Source organism: Arachis ipaensis, chromosome B3 (genome assembly GCF_059453495.1).
Source record: "Arachis ipaensis isolate K30076 ecotype BB chromosome B3, ASM5945349v1, whole genome shotgun sequence".
NCBI lineage: Eukaryota > Viridiplantae > Streptophyta > Magnoliopsida > Fabales > Fabaceae > Arachis > Arachis ipaensis.
The window spans coordinates 45,245,650-45,268,961 of NC_142438.1; the positions used below are offsets into that span (position 1 = coordinate 45,245,650).

Sequence of the window (23,312 nt, forward strand, 5' to 3'; positions counted from 1 at the left end):
TCATTTATCAACTAAGTAAATATAAATAAACCTAAATGCATATTCAAGAACAATTTCATTTTTGTTAACATTAGAATAGACTTTGTTTTATTATTTTAATCACTGATACTAACTATGAACGTCCAAATTAAATAATCTAAATTACTATTAGAATCATTTTGTATTTTTTTAGACGCTAATGACTCAATTGGTCCTTAGAATTTTGTAAAATTTTAGAACAAGTGCACATATTTTTGTTTTTAACTTTAATTGAGTCATTGCACAATTTTTTTTCTTAATTGGCGACTAAGGCTTTCTTTTTCTCTTACTTCAATCCATGCATCATATTATTTATTGTAAATAGCTCGTCATACAATTGACCAAATCACTATCGACAGAGGCATAATTGAAGAAACTGAAAAAAAAATTTTTTTTGACAAAGAGAACTAAAAGAAAAAATATTTATATGGAACTAATAGAAGATTTGCAAAAATTAAAGGAATGGACAAAATAATGAAACCTTTTTTTTAATGTAGAACTACTGATTATGACATAAAACCATAGCTATAAGAACTGGACCGGACCTGCCGATTTGACTGGAAAACCGACGAACCAGTCAAACTGGTAGTCTAGCCGGGTCGGGTTTAGATTTGAACCGAAAAAGGATGTGAACCGTTTAAAACCGGCCGGTTCTTCACAAACCGGACAAAACCGACCAAAACTGGCCAGTTCGATCCAATCCGTGAACAGGCTAGTCCTATGGTGCTGACAACAAATGCAAGTCTTGGGTGTTCCAGTAGCATTTGAATATTGGATCAAATATTCAAAAATGCTTGCAATGGGTATTGAACCCATGTCTCCTTGCTAGGCAAGCATAAGGGATACCACCAAGTTGTTGTGTTAATTTGAAAATCTACCTCCTGATTATTCTATATATTATATACATACACAACTGAATTATTTTATATTTATTTAATTTAATTTTAGTTTTATACTAAATTTTTTTAACTCTTTAGAATTTATAGAATTATTAATTGTCACTTTATTTAATTTTTTTTCAAGGGCTAATTAATTTGAAGTAGAAAATTTTAAGGATGGACCTAATTGTCACTTTATTCAATTTTTTACTATTTTATATCTTTTATTGACGTACGACCGGTTCTATCGGTTCAACCAGTGACTCACCGGTGGAACCAGTGAACCAGTGACACGGTAACCTGACTGGTTCGATCACCAATTCAGTTCTGAGAACTACACATAAAACTAAGAAACTTTTAACAAATACCCTTAGTCTATTATTTAGCTAGAAAAGTTAACTAATTAACTAATTACGTGATTCCAATCACATAACCAACAAACTTTTCATATTGTTCAAGACAAAAATAAACACTAATTAAATAATTTAATAACCTCTAGTCCTTGTGTATGTTTGAAAGAACTATATAAATTAAACCTATCTACTGATCTAAACGATTCAATAAAGAATTTTATAATGGCATTAATTATGTTTACCACATGCGACAACTGGTCAGGCTTACGGTAACTAATCTAATTACCTTCAATAACTATGCGCTTTGAATCAATTATTAACTATTTGAATAACTTTCAGCCATGTAAACAACAACAACTAAACAATTTCACGATTATGTTACCTAATTTAATAACAACTTATCACAATTTAGGGTTATTATAATTACTTTAAATCATATCTAGAATTATTAAATCACATTTGATTCTACAAATATTAATTGAGTTGTCAAATTAAAAAGAGACCAAGTACAGAAGTCTAGACATATGTTTAATTAGAAATTTTCTGGGCTACAAATAGTTAAAATAACCCTTTTAGGTGTAATAGCATAAAAAACAATAATAAATGACTTAAATACACTTGCTATTAGATATAAACCAAAGAAACTTAAAATATAATTTAACAAAAAAAATCGAACGGGGATAAAATACTTAAAGATATTATTATACCTGACAAAATAAGATTTGAACTCTGATTAACATTTTGGGACACCTCAAATAAATTTTCTAAAACATAAGAAGAAATAGAGACATTGAAAACATATAAAATAAACAGATAAATTATTAGAAACACAAAGATTGACTACAAAAATATAAATAGAGCAATAAAAATTACCCATATAATCATTCAAAGAGAGAGCAGGCATCGAGGAATCAAGGACCTCTAAAGCATTACAAAACAAAACAAAAAAAATTACAAACAGTCGCATAGATATCAAATCACTGAAAATTGGAGTATAAAACACTAAAAGTATCATGAAAGTTAATTAAGTACTGACCTCTTGCATTTCGATGGTGACTTTATGTTCGCTTTCTTTTCAAAAAATTTCACCTATACTCTCTAGCACGAACAGAGTTATGAGACATCTTTGTTACTCGTACTAAACAGAACAAAAGGTTGAAACATAAAAGACAAGAAGTACCCCTAATTCATTGTAAAAAGACATGCACATCGTTAAGTTCCTATAAGCAACAGATGAAAAAAAAAAGCGGGGAGGAGGAGGGGGATGGATGGGGGCAAAAGTTGTGAAACACACCAACAAAGAACTCATATAACCATGCACACCTTTGATAACGCAAAAAATCAAAGAAATAAAGTATTATAATGAACACCAATAACTAATCAACATGAAAAGATAAAGTTGTACAACAATAAACAAATACAAATAAGAACTGCTGCATTTCATTAAAATATTGATTGATAGTGATATACACAATTACATATGGCTATCTCCCTTATGATAAGGAGGATTCCAACATCTGACCACATATCCTAGTATGTAACCTAAAGATGGTACAACATTGAAAATGTGTCCAATCCCTAGCAAAGTCACTATTACAAAAGGAGGAGTTGAGAATAGACCTACTTGGCACATTACCCGAGCCATCACAAAAGGAAAATCTCTATATCTGACAATCCTATTTGTTGGACACAATCCAAAAAAGTCAAATCAAAATACCATCCTGCCAGCATGATTACATGTCCATCTATTTGGAATCACAAGCCTTCCTAAATACTTATAGATACACTATATAAGACACCTACACCTAGACACAGCAGCTCAATTCCACACCTTCAATCAAACTCCATTAACCTTGGCAACCTTGAACCCACGCCCATCTGCATCAACAGCAGCCTCTTCAAATTGAGGATTCAAATTCCTCTTACCCTTGGAGGTGACAACATGATTTTCATGGGTAAGCTTCTCTCCATATTGCGAAGATGCTTCAAGAACATGGGACAACACCTCCTATGACAAAGAAATTAAAAAAACATATGAAACTCACTCAAGAATGCAAAATACAATTAGAAACAGCACACATAGGAATGAGAAAAAAAATATTATACATCAGCACCTGAGTTTCTTTTTTTGCTGAGCTAAGCAATATATCCAGTTTAGCAGAAAAATCATCACTAACAGTATCATTGCTGGGTGTTTTCTATTCTTTTCCATGTTCACCATCAATTAAGCCAACAAACTCAGTCCCTCCAGAAACAACAGGCTATTTTTCAGCCAAAAAATCTATAAGAACGGGGGATTTACACAAAATCCCAGAACACTCACCAGCATCTTTCTCACTTTTGATAAAACTATCCGAAGACTCCTTCTTAATACCAACATCCACTTTTCCACAAAGAACAGATTTGTGTAAATCATGCTCCTATTCATATGCCATAAGAGTTTAAAAATACATAAGACCATAACAGAAATTCACCACAGCACAATAAACAAATAAAAAATAAGAAATTAATGATGAATTAACAGGATCTAAAAATATTTGTATGTATATCTAACCTTTTTTGGAGTAGACTCGTCATCAGCATCATAATTGGGAAGTTCAAACATCGCAATAATGGTGGAATCATCACAAATTCTCCTAACTCAGAAAGTCCCATAAAATGTATCATGTGGGACACCTTTGGTATCAACCTTGAGCAGCAACTTCTTTCCAATGAGCCCTTGGAATATGAGAGGATAAGTATCCCCACATATAAGCTATTTTGAAAGTAATACATAAGAAATATAGAGTTTGAATAAGAAATATGGCATCCCATAAAGTGAACAACACATAAAAGAAAACTAACAACATACACTTGCATCTCTTTGAACCTCAGTAAACAAGTCAGCACATGATTTCTTAAGCAAATAAGAAGCCTCACGATCAAAGAGAAGGAAAATACCCTCCCCAATATGATCTTCAACTGTTATTTTAATTTTAAATCTGCAAAGAGAAAAAAAAAGGGGAACACAATCATTCAAATAAATAATACCAAGAAACCTTATTTTTATAAACAATCCACTCTACAAAATGAGAAGACATTTTTAACAAAATTTCTGACCTTGGAGTGACATTAGTTATGTGCTTCAAACAAAAATCACAGTAATATGCACCATTTTAAGGATAGATACCCTTTCCACACACACAAGCAGAATACCACCAACCTTCATCCTCAACAATACCTTGGATTGCACCAAAAATGATAAAAGAACCCTCCTATCCAATGAGCATTTCAGAGTTAATTAACAACATGAATGAAAAAATAGATCTGGAAATTCTTGTTTGATTTTCTTCTTCGCTTCATTTGTGTATAAAACAAACAGAAACACAACTAACTCAAAAGAAGATAACCTGATTGTTATCTTGAAGCTCTTCAATAGTGCATTTTCTAGTTAAACGCATGAAATCATCTTCCAAGGAGAGAACTTTACCCTCATTTGCAATAAACAGTGGCTGGGTACCATTGACACCTTGCTCAATCATACTAAAAAAAAAATTAATGCAAATAGTTGTACTTGTTACTCCAGATTGCTTGTAAATAAAGAATACAATAAACATCAACAAAATAAAGCATGCTAACCTCTGTCTGAATTCAACAACTTCAGAAATATTAGGATTAAATAACATTTGAGTGGCATACATCACATTTTGAAGACCTACTTGACCTACACAGCAACAAAGAAAGAGTCTAGCAAAATTTTATTGGAGACAACACCTAGAGCAGCCATGAGATGTACAGAAAAAAACAACAACATACCCCTAAAGAACTTCACTTTTGCAAGTTGAATGACTACAACAGGTTGCTCCACATAGCCAGAGCCAAGGAAATGATTTACTTGATTAACATAATCCCCAAACAATGCACATCGCACTGTAAGACTGAAACTCAAAAGATGACAAAGAATCAAACAGAAAATAAGCAAAAAAGATAATTAAAAGATAAAGACTTAATGAACATACTCTTTTGAAGTTAATTCCAATGCAATCATTTTCACAATTTTCCCCTCTTTTGCATATTCTTTCTCTTCTCCGACTGAAGTTAAAAGACCAATGACATCTATTCCAAATAAACACAACCTATTAACTATTCAAAGGATTTGTTAAAAAAACTTCAATAACAGAAAAGCAGGAAGATATACACATCAACTAAAAAATCATAATCTTGGGTCATGTTTAGCAGCTCAGAAAAAGTAAACATGTTGAAACAAGTCTTAGGGATAACATCTTCATCAACAGCTACAACAGTGATTCGGTGAAGAAAAAGCAATTTGAATTCATGAGAAGTTGCTCTATAACTACCACGATTTGACACAACAGTAAAATATGCCATTCTATAAACTTGTCCTTCAACTATATGACCTATTAAGGAGTGGTTTTTTGACTGTAGCTTGAATTTTTCCATACTATAAATCGAACAAAAGAACAAATCAGATTAATGAAACACATAATTTAAAGTTGAAAACTTAAAAAACAGCAAGTAAGACCATATTTAAAAGAGAAGCTAATAAGGGCTAACATGCTCATCAAGGAGAATCATCTCCATTGAGTTAGGAACCTCATGGTTACCAAAAGAAGGTACAACCCAAACCCTTAGAACCCTAACTTTCAGCCTCCAAGCCTCTCTAGGAGGATGCATCTTAGAAATCATATCAAATGGAGGAGGCATTGCAGTAAAAAGAAAGGAGATAAAGAGACTTGATGAAATAGATCAAAATGTAAACAGTAAAATTCTGAAATAAATATAGCTTAGGAGCAAATACAACACATCAGAATGTTTGTGCATTCAATGTGCTTCACCAACCATCCTTTTATAGAAAAAATCCAGGACACAATCTCACCTTTTTTAATTCAAATCAAATTGAGGAGGGAAATGGAGGGTAATGGAGTTGAATAACCAAATTTTTCATTTAATAAGGAAGAAGCTATGAATCAATTCATATCAATCACATCACCACTCACCAAATAGGTTAGATAGAAAGCCCATACCTTGATAGGCATTTCCACATTCTCATCTTCATTTAATGGCACATAGACAACTAATCATAGCAGCAAAAGCTGAAACAACACAAAAACAGGAAAAAGAAGTGATACTTTCGAGAAATAAAAAAATAGGGACCAAAAATTGAGATATCACACCACACCTACTACAATGCAGCTACATGTCATTAGACCATAGGGAAGGCAGTCACCAACTACCCTCAACAATGATTCTAGTGATGGCAATGAGAGTTGGTAAATGTCTTAGGTAGGGATATATTGGAAACATCAGATAAATGGGAACAAAAGTATAAACAAACATGAATAAAAATCTGTCAATCACATCACATTCATGAAATGGATGATAATGAAACCTCATACCTTCATAATGATTCCCAAATTTCCAATTTCCAATAAAGAATATATAGCACAACCTTATTATGTGTGGAAAACACATTTTCATGGGAAGACCAGCTGCTGGATAGTTTTTTCTTTGGCTAACGACATGTGGTAGTTAGACAAACAATAACATGAACCCATTCTACTTGCACAAGGGCATTATTTTCTCAATGAACCTCTTAACTTGAGGACAAGGAGGTGTATGTCCATCCAACAGCTGAAGTATAAAACAAATTTAACACAATCAATAGAAAAATGTAATCCAATTCAGTTGAACTTAAAAAAGAAATAAATAAACAACAGGCTACACATCAATTTTTGTGAATCACATCACCATTGATAGAATAGATTAGGTACAAAACTCATTCCTTCATAATCATCCAGACAACCCACATGCAACCAGAAACACAAATAGTGGAGTATGCCATCATTTTTTCTCTAATTATCAATAGAAAATAAGAATGGAAAAAATTGTAAAAATTAGTTAAACTTTGGGGCAAACCTAGTAATACAAATAGTGGAGTGATACCATCTTATTCTAACAAAGCCACTTCCTTTGTGAATGACATCAAAAATTCAGCACAAAAACCCCATGTCTTTTCAAGAGGTGAAATACAAAATAATTTTTACATAAATAATTAAAAAAAATGAGAATAAAATTGAGTTGAATAACCAAATCTTTCATTCAATGAGGAAAAAGCTATGAATCAATTCATATCAATCACATCACCACTCACCAAATAGGTTAGATAGAAAGCCTATACCTTGATAGGTATTCCCACATTCTCATCTCCATTCAATGGCATAGAGACAACTAATCATAGGAGTAAACCCTGAACCAACACAAAAAGCAGTAAAAACAACTCAAACTTTCAAGAAATCAAGAAATAGGGACCAGAAATTGAGATATGAGACCACACCTACTACAGTGCACCTACACGTCATAAGACTAAAGGGAAGGCAGTAATCAAATACCCCAAACAATGATTCTACTCATGACAATGAGAATTGGTATAAATTGGTTAGGTAAGGATACATTCAAAACAGTAGATGAGTGGGAAAAAAAGTATAGACAAACATGAGTAAAAATCTCTCAATGACATCAACATTCATGGAAGGAATGAGATTGAAACCTCATACGTTGATAATGATTCCCAAATTTTGAATTATCAAATGAAGAATATACAGCACAACCTTATTATGTATCCAGACCACATTTTCATGCGAATACTACATCAAACATAGATAACGGGACATGTTTCTGAATACAGAAAACAGTTTAAAAACTCAAAGGATTTGTTGAACATAAAGAAACTAAAAAATTAAAAATATATTCATGAAAAACACAAAACACATGCAACAAACAATTTAACAGGTAACAAAAAGGAGATCTGATAATGAGTTCAAATTGAAAGTTAACACCAACTCCCAAAAATTGTAACCAAGAAGATGAACCCACAAAAAAATTGAATAACCAAATCTTTCATTTAATGAGGAAGAAGCTATGAATCAATTCATATAAATCACATCACTACTCACCAAATAGGTTAGTGGTGCACGAAATTGTGATCTCAGGCAACGACGCCAGAAACTCTGTACGCACGTCTTAATAAATCATTTTTTTATTCACAACTTCGATACAACTAACCAACAAGTGCACTGGGTTGTCCAAGTAATAAACCTTACGTGAGTAAGGGTCGATCCCACGGAGATTGTTGGTATGAAGCAAGCTATGGTCACCTTGTAAATCTCAGGCAGGTGGATATCAAAAGGTTATGGAGTTTTCGAAAATAAATAATAAATAAACATAAACTAAGGATAGAAATACTTATGTAATTCATTGGTTAGAATTTCAGATAAGCGTATAGAGATGCATTTGTTCCTCTGAACCTCTGCTTTTCTACTGTCTTCATCTAATCAATCTTACTCCTTTCCATGGCTGGCTTTATGTAAGGACATCACCGTTGTCAATGGTTACTTTTAATCCTCTCTGGAAAATGGTCCAATGCGCTGTCACTGCATGGCTAATCGTCTGGAGGCATCACCCTTGCAAATGACTGCATCCTATCCTCTTGTGAAAATGGTCCAAATGCTCTGTCACAACATGGCTAATCATCTGAGGTTCTCGATCATACTGGAATAGGATTCACCCTCCTTTTGCGTCTGTCACTACGCCCAGCACTCGCGAGTTTGAAGTTCGTCACAGTCATTCAATCCCGGAATCCTACTCGGAATACCACAGACAAGGTTTAGACTTTCCGGATTCTCATGAATGCCACCATCAATCTAGCTTACACCACGAAGATTCTGATTAAGAGATCCAAGAGATACTCATTCAATCTAAGGTAGAACGGAAGTGGTTGTCAGGCATGCGTTCATGGGGAATGATGATGATTGTCACGTTCATCACATTCATGTTGAAGTGCGAATGAATATCTTAGAAGCGGAATAAGTTGAATTGAATAGAAAAATAGTAGTACTTTGCATTAATCTTTGAGGAACAGCAGAGCTCCACACCTTAATCTATGGAGTGTAGAAACTCTACCGTTTGAAAATACATAAGTGATGAAGGTCCAGGCATGGCCGAGAGGCCAGCCCCCATGATCTAAGAACTAGGCGTCCAAAGATGTCTAATACAATAGTAAAAAGTCCTATTTATACTAAACTAGTTACTAGAGTTTATAGAAGTAAGTAATTGATGTATAAATCCACTCCCGGGGCCCACTTGGTGTGTGCTTGGGCTGAACTTGAATGTTACACGTGTAGAGGTCAATCTTGGAGTTGAACGCCAGTTTGTAACGTATTTCTGGCGTTCAACTCTAGCTTGTGACGTGTTTTTGGCGTTTAACTCCAGACAGCAGCGTAGAACTGGTGTTCAACGCCCTTTTACGTCATATAAACTCGGCCAAAGTATAAACTATTATATATTGCTGGAAAGCTCTGAATGTCTACTTTCCAACGCAATTGGAAGCGCGCCATTTTGAGTTCTGTAGCTCCAGAAAATCCACTTTGAATGCAGGGAGGTCATAATCCAATAGCATCAGCAGTCCTTCTTCAACCTCTGAATCTGATTTTTTCTCAAGTCCCTCAATTTCAGCCAGAAAATACCTGAAATCACAGAAAAACACACAAACTCATAGTAAAGTCAAAAAATGTGAATTTAACATAAAAACTAATGAAAACATCCCTAAAAGTAACTAGTTTCTACTAAAAACATACTAAAAACAGTGCCAAAAAGCGTATAAATTATCCGCTCATCACAACACCAAACTTAAATTGTTGCTTGTCCCCAAGCAATTGAAAATCAAATAGGATAAAAAGAAGAGAATATACTATAAATTCCAAACTATCAATGAAACATAGCTCCAATCAGATGAGCGGGACTTGTAGCTTTTTACCTCTTGAATAGTTTTGGCATCTCACTTTATCCATTGAAGTTCAGAATGATTGGCATCTATAGGAACTCAGAGTTCAGATAGTGTTATTGATTCTCCTAGTTCAGTATGATGATTCTTGAACACAGCTATTTTATGAGTCTTGGCCGTGGCCCTAAGCACTTTGTTTTCCAGTATTACCACCGAATACATAAATGCCACAGACACATAATTGGGTGAACCTTTTCAGATTGTGACTCAGCTTTGCTAAAGTCCCCAATTAGAGGTGTCCAGGATTCTTAAGCACACTCTTCTTTTGCTTTGGACCTTGACTTTAACCGCTCAGTCTCAAGTTTTCACTTGACGCCTTCACGCCACAAGCACATAGTTAGGGACAGCTTGGTTTAGCCGCTTAGGCCAGGATTTTATTCCTTTAGGCCCTCCTATCCAATGATGCTCAAAGCCTTGGGATCCTTTTTATTTACCCTTGCCTTTTGGTTTTAAGGGTTATTGGCTTTTTGCTCTTGCCTCTTGGTTTTAAGAGCTTTTGGCTTTTTCTGCTTGCTTTTTATTTTTATTTTTTTTCGCCTATATTTTTTTTCTTTTTTTTTTTCTGCAAGCTTTGTTCTTTGCTGCTTTTTCTTGCTTCAAGAATCATTTTTATGATTTTTTAGATTATCAAATAACATGTCTCCTTATCATCATTCTTTCAAGAGCCAACATATTTAACATTCTTAAACAACAACTTCAAAAGACATATGCACTGTTCAAGCATTCATTCAGAAAGCAAAAAGTATTGTCACCACATCAATATAATTAAACTAAGTTCAAGGATAAATTCGAAACTCATGTACTTCTTGTTCTTTTGAATTAAAACATTTTTCATTTAAGAGAGGTGATGGATTCATAGGACATTCATAACTTTAAGACAAAGTTACTAATTACTAATGATCATGTAATGAAGACACAAACATGGATAAGCACTTAACATAGAGAAAACGAAAAACAGAGAATGTAAGAACAAGGAATGAGTCCACCTTAGTGATGGTGGCATTTCTTTCTTGAGGAACCAATGATGTCCTTGAGCTCTTCTATGTCTCTTCCTTGTCTTTGTTGCTCCTCCCTCATTGCTTTTTGATCTTCTCTAATTTCATGAAGGATGATGGAGTGCTCTTGATGTTCCACCCTTAATTGTCCCATGTTGGAACTTAATTCTCCTAGGGAGGTGTTGATTTGCTCCCAATATTTTTGTGGAGGAAAATGCATTTGAGGCATCTCCGGGATCTCATGGTGATGGGCTTCATGCGCCTCTTGAGCTCCATGAATGAGCTCTCTTGCTTACTCCATCCTTTTCTTAGTGATGGGCTTCTCTTCCTCAATGGGAATGTCTCCTTCTATGAAAGCTCTAGCTGAGTAACATAGATGGCAAATAAGATGAGGGAAAGCTAGCCTTGCCCCAGGAGAGGGCTTTTTGGCTATTTTGTAGAATTCAAGGGAGATGACTTCATGAACTTCTACTTCCTCTCCAATCATGATGCTATGAATCATGATGGCCCGCTCCACAGTAACTTCAGATTGGTTGCTAGTGGGGATGATGGAGCGTTGGATGAACTCCAACCATCCTTTAGCCACAGGCTTGAGGTCCAGTCTTCTTAATTGAACCGGCTTGCCTTTGGAGTCAATCTTCCATTGAGCTCCTTCTACACATATGTCCATGAGGACTTGGTCCAACCTTTGATTAAAGTTGAGCCTTCTAGTGTAGGGGCGTGCATCTCCTTGCATCACAGGCAAGTTAAACGCCAACCTCACATTTTCCGGACTAAAATCTAAGTATTTCCCCTCTGTCAACATCAATCACAGCTCTTGCTGTGGCTAGGAAGGGTCTTCCAAGGATGATGAATTCATCCTCATCCTTCCCAGTATCTAGCACTATGAAATCAGCAGGGATGTAATGGCCTTCAACCTTTACTAACACATCCTCTACTTGTCCATAAGCCTGTTTTCTTGAATTGTCTGCCATCTCTAATGAGATTTTAGCAGCTTGCACCCCATAGATTTCCAGTTTCTCTATTACAAAGAGGGGCATGAGGTTTATCCCTAACCCAAGGTCACATAGAGCCTTCTCAAAGGTCATGGTGCTTATGATACAAGGTATTAAGAACTTTCCAGGATCCTGTCTCTTCTGAGGCAATGTCAGTTGATCCAGATCACTCAGTTCATTAGTGAACAAGGGAGGTTCATCTTCCCAACTCTCAATACCAAATAATTTGGCATTCAGCTTCATGATTGCACCAAGGTACTTGGTAACTTGCTCTTCAGTAACATCCTCATTCTCTTCAGAAGAGGAATACTCATCAGAGCTCATGAATGGCATAAGGAGGTTTAATGGAATCTCTATAGTCTCTAGATGAGCCTCAGATTCCTTTGGTTCCTCAAAGGGAAACTCCTTATTGATCACTGGACGTCCCAGGAGGTCTTCCTCACTGGGATTTACGTCCTCCCTTTCTTCCTTGGATTCGGCCATGATGGTTATATCAATGGCCTTGCACTCTCCTTTTGGATTTTCTTCTGTATTGCTTGGGAGAGTACTAGGAGGGATTTCAGTGATCCTTTTACTCAACTGGCCCACTTGTGCCTCCAAATTTCTAATGGAGGACCTTGTTTCATTCATGAAACTTACAGTGGCCTTAGATAGATCAGAGACTACGTTTGCTAAATTAGAGGTATTTTGTTCAGAGTTCTCTGTCTGTTGCTGAGTGGATGATAGAAAAGGCTTGCTATTGCTAAACCTGTTTCTTCCACCATTATTAAAGCCTTGTTGAGGCTTTTGTTGATCCTTCCATGAGAAATTTGGATGATTTCTCCATGATGAGTTATAGGTGTTTCCATAAGGTTCACCTAAGTAATTTATCTCTGCTATTGTAGGGTTCTCAGGATCATAAGCTTCTTCTTCAGAAGATGCCTCTTGAGTACTGTTGGCTGCAGCTTGCATTCCATTCAGACTCTGAGAAATCATATTGACTTGCTGAGTCAATATTTTGTTCTGAGCCAATATGGCATTCAGAGTATCAATTTCAAGAACTCCCTTCTTCTTAGGCGTCCCATTACTCACAGGATTCCTCTCAGAAGTGTACATGAACTGGTTATTAGTAACCATGTCAATGAGTTCTTGAGCTTCTGCAGGTGTTTTCTTTAGGTGAATGGATCCACCTGCAGAAGTATCCAATGACATTTTAGCCAATTCAGATAGACCATCATAGAATATATCCAGGATGGTCCATTCTGAAAGCATGTCAGAATGACACTTTTTTGGTCAGTTCTTTGTATCTCTCCCAAGCTTCATAGAGGGATTCACCTTCTTTCTATCTGAAGGTCTGAACATCCACTCTAAGCTTACTCAGCTTTTGAGGAGGAAAGAACTTGGCTAAGAAATCCTTGACCAGCTTATCCCAAGAGTTCAGGCTATCCTTAGATTGAGAGTCCAACCATATTCTAGCTCTGTCTCTCACAGCAAAAGGGAAAAGCATGAGCCTGTAGACTTCAGGATCTACTTCATTAGTCTTAACAGTATCACAGATCTGCAAGAATTCAGTTAAGAACTGAAAAGGATCTTCAGATGGAAGTCCATGAAACTTGCAGTTCTGCTGCATCAGAGAAACTAATTGAGGTTTCAGCTCAAAATTGTTTGCTCCAATGGCAGGAATGGAGATGCTTCTTCCATGTAAATTGGAATTAGGTGCATTAAAGTCACCAAGCATCCTCCTTGCATTATTATTATTTTTGGCTGCCATCTCCTCTTTCTGTTCGAAAATTTCTGTAAGGTTATCTCTGGATTGTTGTAATTTAGCTTCTCTTAGTTTCCTCTTCAGAGTCCTTTCAGGTTCTGGATCTTCTTCAACAAGAATGTTCTTGTCCTTGCTCCTGCTCATATGAAAAAGAGGGACAGAAAAATAATAATAATAGGGGTCCTTTTTACCACAGTATAGAGGTCCCTGTGTGAGTAGAATAAAAGAAGAAGAAAAAAATTCGAACACAGATGGAAGAGGGGGTTTAAATTTGGGTGAGATGAAGTGTTAGTAGATGAATAAATAAATAGAAGGAGATAAGAGAGAGAGAGAATTTTCGAAAATAATTTTTGAAAAAGAGTTAGTGATTTTCGAAAATAGTTTTTGAAAAAGGTTAGTAATTTTTCGAAAATTAAAATCAAAAATTAAAATAATTAGTTAATTAAAAAAAATTTTGAAAAAGAGGGAAGATATTTTCGAAATTTAGAGAGAGAGAGAGAGTTAGTTAGGTGGTTTTGAAAAAGATAAGAAACAAACAAAAAGTTAGTTAGTTGGTTGAAACAAATTTGAAAATCAATTTTGAAAAGATAAGAAGATAAGAAGTTAGAAAAGATATTTTAAAATCAAATTTTTGAAAAAGATATGTTTTAAAAATATGAGATAAAAAGGTATGATTGAAATTAGTTTTGAAAAAGATTTGATTTTTAAAATCACAATTAATGACTTGATTCACAAGAACTCACAAGATATGATTCTAGAACTCAAAGTTTGAATCTTTCTTAACAAGTAAGTAACAAACTTAAAATTTTTGAATCAAAACATTAATTGATGATGTTATTTTTGAAAATTATGTGGTAAAGATAAGAAAAAGATTTTTGAAAAATATTTTTAAAATTTTCGAAAATAAATAAGAAAAATGAAAAAGATTTGATTTTTGAAAAAGATTTTGAAAAAGATAAGATTTTTAAATTGAAAATTTGATTTGACTCATAAAAACAACTAGATTTTAAAAAGTTTTGAAAAATTCAACTCAAATTTTCGAAATTTATGAGAGAAAAGAGGGAAAGATATTTTTTTTATTTTTGAATTTTTAATGATGAGAGAGAAAAACATGAAAATGATGCAATGCATGAAAATTTTTAGATCAAAACAATGAATGCATGCAAGAATGCTATGAATGTCAAGATGAACACCAAGAACACTATGAAGATCATGATGAACATCAAGAACATATTTTTGAAAAATTTTTAATGCAAAGAAAACATGCAAGACACCAAACTTAGAAATCTTTCATGTTTAGACTCTATGGATTCAAGAATGCATATGAAAAACACCATACAACACAAAACACTAAAATATGAAGATCAATCAAGAAGGTTTATCAAGAACAACTTGAAGATCATGATGAATGCAATGCATGAATGCAATTTTCGAAAAATGCAAGATGAGTATGCAATTGACACCAAACTTAAAAATTGACTCAAGACTCAAACAAGAAACATGAAATATTTTTTTATTTTTATGAATTTTTTTTAATTTTTTTGGATTTTTGTATATTTTTTTTTTCGAAAAAACATATAGGAAAAAGAAAATAAGGATTTCAAAATTTTTTTAATATGAATTCCAGGAAACTTGTATTCTTAGTCTAAAGCTCCAATCCGAGGGTTAGGCATGGCTTAATAGCCAGCCAAGCTTTAGTATGCTATTACATGCATTGAAGTGATTAGTTGAATCCTCAGTCCAAAGGAATTTGGACATGGCTTCACAGCCAGCCAGGATTCAACAAATCATCATGAAACACTAGAATTCATTCTTAAAAATTCTGAAGAAAAATATATTTTTTTGAAAACATTTTTTTTTTCGAAAACAGATGAGAAATTTTTGAAAGGTTTTTGAAAAATTTTTGAAAATAAAACAAAAAGAAAATTACCTAATCTGAGCAACAAGATGAACCGTCAGTTGTCCAAACTCGAATAATCCCCGGCAACGGTGCCAAAAACTTGGTGCACGAAATTGTGATCTCAGGCAACGGTGCCAGAAACTCTGTACGCACATCTTAATAAATCATTTTTTTATTCACAACTTCGATACAACTAACCAGCAAGTGCATTGGGTCATCCAAGTAATAAACCTTACGTGAGTAAGGGTCGATCCCACGGAGATTGTTGGTATGAAGCAAGCTATGGTCACCTTGTAAATCTCAGTTAGGCGGATATCAAAAGGTTATAGAGTTTTCGAAAATAAATAATAAATAAACATAAACTAAGGATAGAAATACTTATGTAATTCATTGGTTAGAATTTCAGATAGGCGTATAGAGATGCATTCGTTCCTCTGAACCTCTGCTTTCCTGCTGTCTTCATCCAATCAATCTTACTCCTTTCCATGGCTGGCTTTATGTAAGGACATCACCGTTGTCAATGGCTGTATCCTATCCTCTTGTGAAAATGGTCCAAATGCTCTGTCACAGCATGGCTAATCATCTGAGGTTCTCGATCATACTGGAATAGGATTCACCCTCCTTTTGCGTCTGTCACTACGCCCAACACTCGCGAGTTTGAAGTTCGTTACAGTCATTCAATCCCGAAATTCTACTCGGAATACCACAGACAAGGTTTAGACTTTCCGGATTCTCATGAATGCCACCATCAATCTAGCTTACACCACGAAGATTCTGATTAAGAGATCCAAGAGATACTCATTCAATCTAAGGTAGAACGGAAGTGGTTGTCAGGCATGCGTTCATGGGGAATGATGATGATTGTCACGTTCATCACATTCATGTTGAAGTGCGAATGAATATCTTAGAAGCGGAATAAGTTGAATTGAATAGAAAAACAGTAGTACGTTGCATTAATCTTTGAGGAACAGCAGAGCTCCACACCTTAATCTATGGAGTGTAGAAACTCTACCGTTTGAAAATACATAAGTGATGAAGGTCCAGGCATGGCCGAGAGGCCAGCCCCCATGATCTAAGAACTAGGCGTCCAAATATGTCTAATACAATAGTAAAAAGTCCTATTTATACTAAACTAGTTACTAGGGTTTACAGAAGTAAGTAATTGATGTATAAATCCACTCCTGGAGCCCACTTGGTGTGTGCTTGGGCTGAGCTTGAATGTTACACATGTAGAGGTCAATCTTGGAGTTGAACGCCAGTTTGTAACGTATTTCTGGCGTTCAACTCTGGCTTGTGACGTGTTTCTGGCGTTTAACTCCAGACAGCAGCGTAGAACTGACATTCAACACCCTTTTACGTCATCTAAACTCGGCCAAAGTATGGACTATTATATATTGCTGGAAATCCCTGGATCTCTACTTTCCAACGCAATTGGAAGTGCACCATTTTGAGTTCTGTAGCTCCAGAAAATCCACTTTGAGTGCAGGGAGGTCAGAATCCAACAGCATCAGCAGTCCTTCTTCAACCTCTGAATCTGATTTTTGCTCAAGTCCCTCAATTTCAGCCAGAAAATACCTAAAATCACAGAAAAATACACAAACTCATAGTAATGTCCAGAAATGTGAATTTAACATAAAAACTAATGAAAACATCCCTAAAAGTAACCAGATTCTACTAAAAATATACTAAAAACAGTGTCAAAAAGCGTATAAATTATCCACTCATCAGTTAGATAGAAAGTCCATACCTTGATAGGAATTCCCACATTCTCATCTCCATTCAATGGCACATAGACAACTAATCATAGCAGCAAAAGCTGAACCAACACAAAAACAGGAAAAAGAAGTGAACCTTTAGAGAAATAAAAAAAATAGGGACCAAAAATTGAGATATCACACCTCACCTACTACAGTCCAGCTACATGTCATTAGACCACAGGGAAGGCAGTCACCAACTACCCCCAAACAATGATTCTAGTGATGGCAATCAGAGTTGGTAAATGTGTTAGGTAGTGATACATTCGAAACAGCAGATAAATGGGAACAAAAGTATACACAAACATGAATAAAAATCTGTCAATCACATCAACATTCATGAAAAGTATCAGACTGAAACCTCATACCTTGATAATGATTCCAAAATTTCCAATTTTCAATAAAAAATATATAGCACAACCTTATTATGTGTAGAGAACACATTTTCATGGGAAGACCAGCTGCTGGATACTTTTTTCTTTGGCTAAAGACATGTGCTAGTTAGACAAAGAACACCATGAAGTCATTTTACTGGCACAAGGCCATTCTTTTCTCAATGAACCTCTTATCTTAGGGCCAAGGAGGTGTATGTCCATCCAACAGCTGAAATATAAAACAAATTTAACACAATCAACAGAAAAATGTAATCTAATTCAGTTGAACTTAAAATATAAATAAATAAACAACAGGCTATACATCAATTTTTGTGAATCACATTACCACTGATAAAATAGATTATGACATAAAATCGATTCCTTCATAATCATGCACACAACCCACATGCAACCAGAAACACAAATAGTGGAGTGATGCCATAATTTTTTTCTCTAATTATCAATAGAAAATAAGAATGGAAAAAATTGTGAAAATTAACTAAACTTTGGGGCAGAGCTAGTAACACAAATAGTGGAGTGATGCCATCTTATTCTAACAAAGCCACTTCCTTTGTGAATAACATCTCAAATTCAGGAAAAGACTCCCATGTCTTTTCAAGAGGTGAAATATAAAATAATTTTTACATAAATAATAAAAAAAAACTGAGAATGCAATTGAGTTGTGGTGTGGGAAATCGTGATCGTTCCTTCCTTGGTAACGGCGCTGAAAACTTAATACGCACGTTCATAATCTTAGTTCCTTGTCACAACTTCGCACAACTAACCAGCAAGTGCACTGGGTCGTCCAAGTAATAAACCTTACGTGAGTAAGGGTCGATCCCACGGAGATTGTCGGCTTGAAGCAATCCATGGTCACCTTGTAAATATCATTCAGGCGGATTTCAAATGGTTATAGAGTTTTAATAATTAAAAGATAAATAAAACGTAAAATAAAGATAGAGATACTTATGTAATTCATTGGTGATAATTTCAGATAAGCGTATGGAGATGCTTAGTTCCTTCTGAATTTCCGCTTTCCTACTGCTTTCATCTAATCCTTCATACTCCTTTCCATGGCAAGCTGTATGTTGGGCATCACCGTTGTCAATGACTACATCCCGTCCTCTCAGTGAAAATGGTCCAAAATGCGCTGTCACCGCACGGCTAATCATTTGTCAGTTCTCGATCATACTGGAATAGAATTCAGTAATCCTTTTGCGTATGTCACTACGCCCAGCACTCGCGAGTTTGAAGCTCGTCACAGCCATCCCTTCCCGGATCGTACTCGGAATACCACAAACAAGGTTTAGACTTTTCGGATCTCAAAAATGGCCGCCAATAATTCTAGCCTATACCACGAAGACTCTGATCGTAGATCAAGAGGCTAAGAGATATGCATTCAAGCTTGTTTGCATGTAGAACGGAAGTGTTTGTCAGGCACGCGTTCATAAGTGAGAATGATGGTGAACATCACATAATCATCACATTCATCATGTTCTTGTATGCGAATGAGTATCTTAGAGAAGAAATAGGCTCGAATTGAATAGAAAAACAATAGTGCTTTGCATTGATTCATAAGGAACAGCAGAGCTCCACACCTTAATCTATGGTGTGTAGAAACTCTACCGTTGAAAATACATAAGTGATAATGGTCCAGGCATGGCCGAATGGCCAGCCTCCTAAACGCATACAATGATCTAAAGATGTCTAACACAATAGTAAAAAGTTTTATTTATACTAAACTAGTTACTAGGGTTACAAAAATAAGTAAATGATGCAGAAATCCACTTTCGGGCCCACTTGGTGTGTGCTTGGGCTGAGCATTGAAGCTTTCACGTGTAGAGGTCTTCCTTGGAGTTAAACGCCAATTTGTAACCTGTTTCTGGCGTTTAACTCTGCTTTGCAACCTGTTTCTGGCGTTTAACTCCAAAATAGGGCAGAGAGCTGGCATTGAACGCCTGTTTGCATCGTCTAAACTCAGGCAAAGTATGGACTATTATATATTGCTGGAAAGCCCTGGATGTCTACTTTCCAACACAATTGAGAGCGCACCATTTGGACTTCTGTAGCTCCAGAAAATCCACTTTGAGTGCCGGGAGGTCAGAATCCAACAGCATCTGCAGTCCTTCTTCAGCCTCTGAATTTGGTTTTTGCTCAAGTCCCTCAATTTCAGCCAGAAAATACCTGAAATCACAGAAAAACACACAAACTCATAGTAAAGTCCAGAAATGTGATGTTTATTTAGAAACTAATAAAAATATACTAAAAACTAACTAAATCATACTAAAAACTATGTAAAAACAATGCCAAAAAGCGTATAAATTATCCGCTCATCAAGTTGAAAAAAAAATCTTTCATTCAATGAGGAAGATGCTATGAATCAATTTATATCAATCACATCAATACTCACTAAATAGGTTAGATAGAAAGCCCATACCTTGATAGGCATTCCCACATTCTCATCTCCATTCAATGGCATAGAGACAACTATACCTGAACCAACACAAAAACAGGAAAAACAAGTGAAACTTTCAATAAATCAAGAAATAGAGACCAGAAATTGAGATATGAGACCATACCTACTACAGTGCACCTACACGCCATAAGACCATAGGGAAGAAACCTCATACTTTGATAATGATTCCCAAATTTCGAATTTCCAATGAAGAATATACAGTACAACCTTATTATGTATCCAGACCACATTTTCATGCGAATATTACATCAAACATAGATAACAGAACAAGTTTCTAAATACAGGAAACAGTTTAAAAACTCAAGGGATTTGTTGAATGTACACAAAGTAAAAAATTAAAAATATATTCATGAAAATTGAGATATGAGACCATACCTACTACAGTGCACCTACACGCCATAAGACCATAGGGAAGGCAGTAATCAACTACCCTAAACAATAATTCTACTCATGACAATGAGAGTTGGTAAATGTGTTAGGTAAGGATACATTGAAAACAGGAGATGAGTGGAAAAAAAAAGTATATACAAACATGAGTAAAAATCTCTCAATGACATCAACATTCATGAAAGGGATGAGATTGAAACCTCATACCTTGATAATGATTCCCAAATTTCAAATTTCCAATGAAGAATATACAGCACAACCTTATTATGTATCCAGACCACATTTTCATGCGAATATTACATCAAACATAGATAACAGAACAAGTTTCTGAATACAGGAAATAGTTTAAAAACTCAAGGGATTTGTTGAATGTACACAAAGTAAAAAATTAAAAACATATTCATGAAAAACACAACACACATGCTACAAACAATTCAACAGGTAACAAAAGGAGATCTGATAAAGAGTTCAAAATGAGGGTTAACAGCAAATCCCAAAAAATGTAACCAAGAACATGAACCGACAAAAAAACCAAGTCAGAAACACAATTTGCAAATTAGAAATTTCACAAATCCTACACAATAACATGTGTGTTAAACATCGAACAGATACCCAAAATGATCACAATTTGCAAGATTAGGAATTTCACAAATCCTAGAGAATAAAATGTCGCTTAACCATAGAACAGATACCAAAAATCATCAGAATTTGCACAATTAGAGATTTCAGAAACCATAGACAATAAAACCTGGGTCAATCGTCAAACAGATGCCAAAATTCATCACAAGGATTGACACAATAAAGGAAAAAGAAAAAGGATGAAGAGGAAAATAGGTTTGGATGCACCTGATTGATTGATCTGAGATCTTGAATCTGAGCAGAAAATTGGAAAATCAATAACCCGGATGAACGGCGACGAACAAACTCCCAGGAGAACACAGCTCGTAGACACAGTTTCGTACGGCAGACGAAACGAAAGTTGGAGAAGAAAGCAAAGCTCCTAGGGTTCAAAGAAATCATTACTTATTCAAACAGATCCATCAAGAAGGAAGGTTGCCTCAGTGATTCGGTGAAAAGGATGCGTGAGAGAAAAGCTGAAAGGGATGGCTGACGACTACTGTCAGAGGAGCACATGCATCCCCAAAGAAAGGGGCCAGGTAGAGGAGGTGCCACCGTGGAGGAGAGCCTCCACCTGGGACTGGAACCGGCGTGGGATGCGGGGAGCTCTCCAGCTCGAAGATGAATCCACGCCTATCAGTGTATAATGATATTAAAACAAGGGCCATTAACAAACATTGTCTTTATATGTATGAATGTTATGTACGTTTTAATATCAACAATTCAATACTACTGACAAAAAAGTACAGGGTTGGCTAAGCTAGCTACAATTGCTGTAGATTTACACGTGATATTTATTTTGATTATATATCCAAAACCAAAACAATGTGAAGGGAAGAGAACCCAAAGCCAATTTCATTGTGATGATCTTTCTTGTTTCTTTTCTGACATGCCACTTGATAAACAGAATAGTAGTTTGATTGTAGCAATGATAACCACATCCACTCATCAAGCAGTAGAGACCCATGTTACCATTTTGCCTCAAATTTGTAGGGCATCACCACCATACCTTGCTCTTCTCACATTTGACCATCCCCTTTTTCTTCTCTTCCACCATTATTATTACTATCTAATCTCTATTCTTAATCTTAAAATGAAATATGTGGAGCCATAACTCTATTCTTCTCTTCCACCATACAGGAATTCGTAATCAGCAAAAAAGAACTATTTTCTATGTATTTTTAGAAATGTTTTTGTATATTTTAGAACTGTTTCCTAAAATATTTTCTATGTATTTTAGAACTGTTTTTGTGTCTCCGATATGCCTTCTCAAGGAAGAGCTATATTTGGCTTGAAAGATGGGCATGATATTGTAAAACTTCGTAGTGAAATTTATTCAACATATAAATCAAGTCATTGAAGAATTATATTATTATCTGATTGAAAAGTTTTCAGAAAAAATACAGATTAAAACTCAAGCAGAGAACAAGGCTTCTCAATCAATCTTTTTAGGTGAGGTCAGGGCTGCATTTAAGTGCAGCACATATATATATACCATATATATTATGATAGATTTTTATACTAATCTTTAGATAATGAATTGTTTAGGACCAGAAGCCGAAGCTTGGACGCTTCCGTCATATTTTCCCGCCAATTACAAATGCTATGCTGATTTTCTGAAGTGGATATTTATGATGATGCTGCAGATATTTGGAGGAGGTTCGTCGTCCTCGTAAACATTATGTGTATATGCAATGTAGTTGATTATTGTTTGAGCATATTTTACATATATAATATAATATATGTAATATATGCAGTGTAGTTGATTACTTGTAGAATATATAATATAATAATATGTGTGACATCATTTTCTTAAAAAAAAAGAAACTTGTTGTATATATATAGCTCAATTTTATTCAATACCAATTGTTATATATAATGATTCCTTCTTCTTCTTTTATTTATTTATTTATTTTTTATTTATTTTTTATTTTTTATTAACCATTATTATTTTATATTTAATACCTTGCTTTTTTTCATT

At 35.0% G+C, this 23,312-nt stretch overlaps 1 protein-coding gene across 1 annotated transcript; it reads right to left on the reverse strand.

Annotated features, from left to right (window-relative positions):
- Nucleotides 1-3,890: 3,890 nt before the first annotated feature.
- Nucleotides 3,891-22,388, reverse strand: LOC110270144 (uncharacterized). The gene is made up of 13 exons (XM_088507059.1): nucleotides 22,341-22,388; nucleotides 21,832-21,964; nucleotides 21,615-21,713; nucleotides 20,288-20,343; nucleotides 6,840-6,880; nucleotides 5,484-5,690; nucleotides 5,248-5,364; nucleotides 5,045-5,166; nucleotides 4,868-4,952; nucleotides 4,639-4,771; nucleotides 4,452-4,503; nucleotides 4,101-4,210; nucleotides 3,891-4,004 (listed from the first exon to the last, which is right to left on the reverse strand). The coding sequence occupies exons 1-13, from the start codon at nucleotides 22,386-22,388 to the stop codon at nucleotides 3,891-3,893; spliced, it is 1,317 nt and encodes a 438-aa protein (XP_088363185.1).
- Nucleotides 22,389-23,312: the final 924 nt, after the last annotated feature.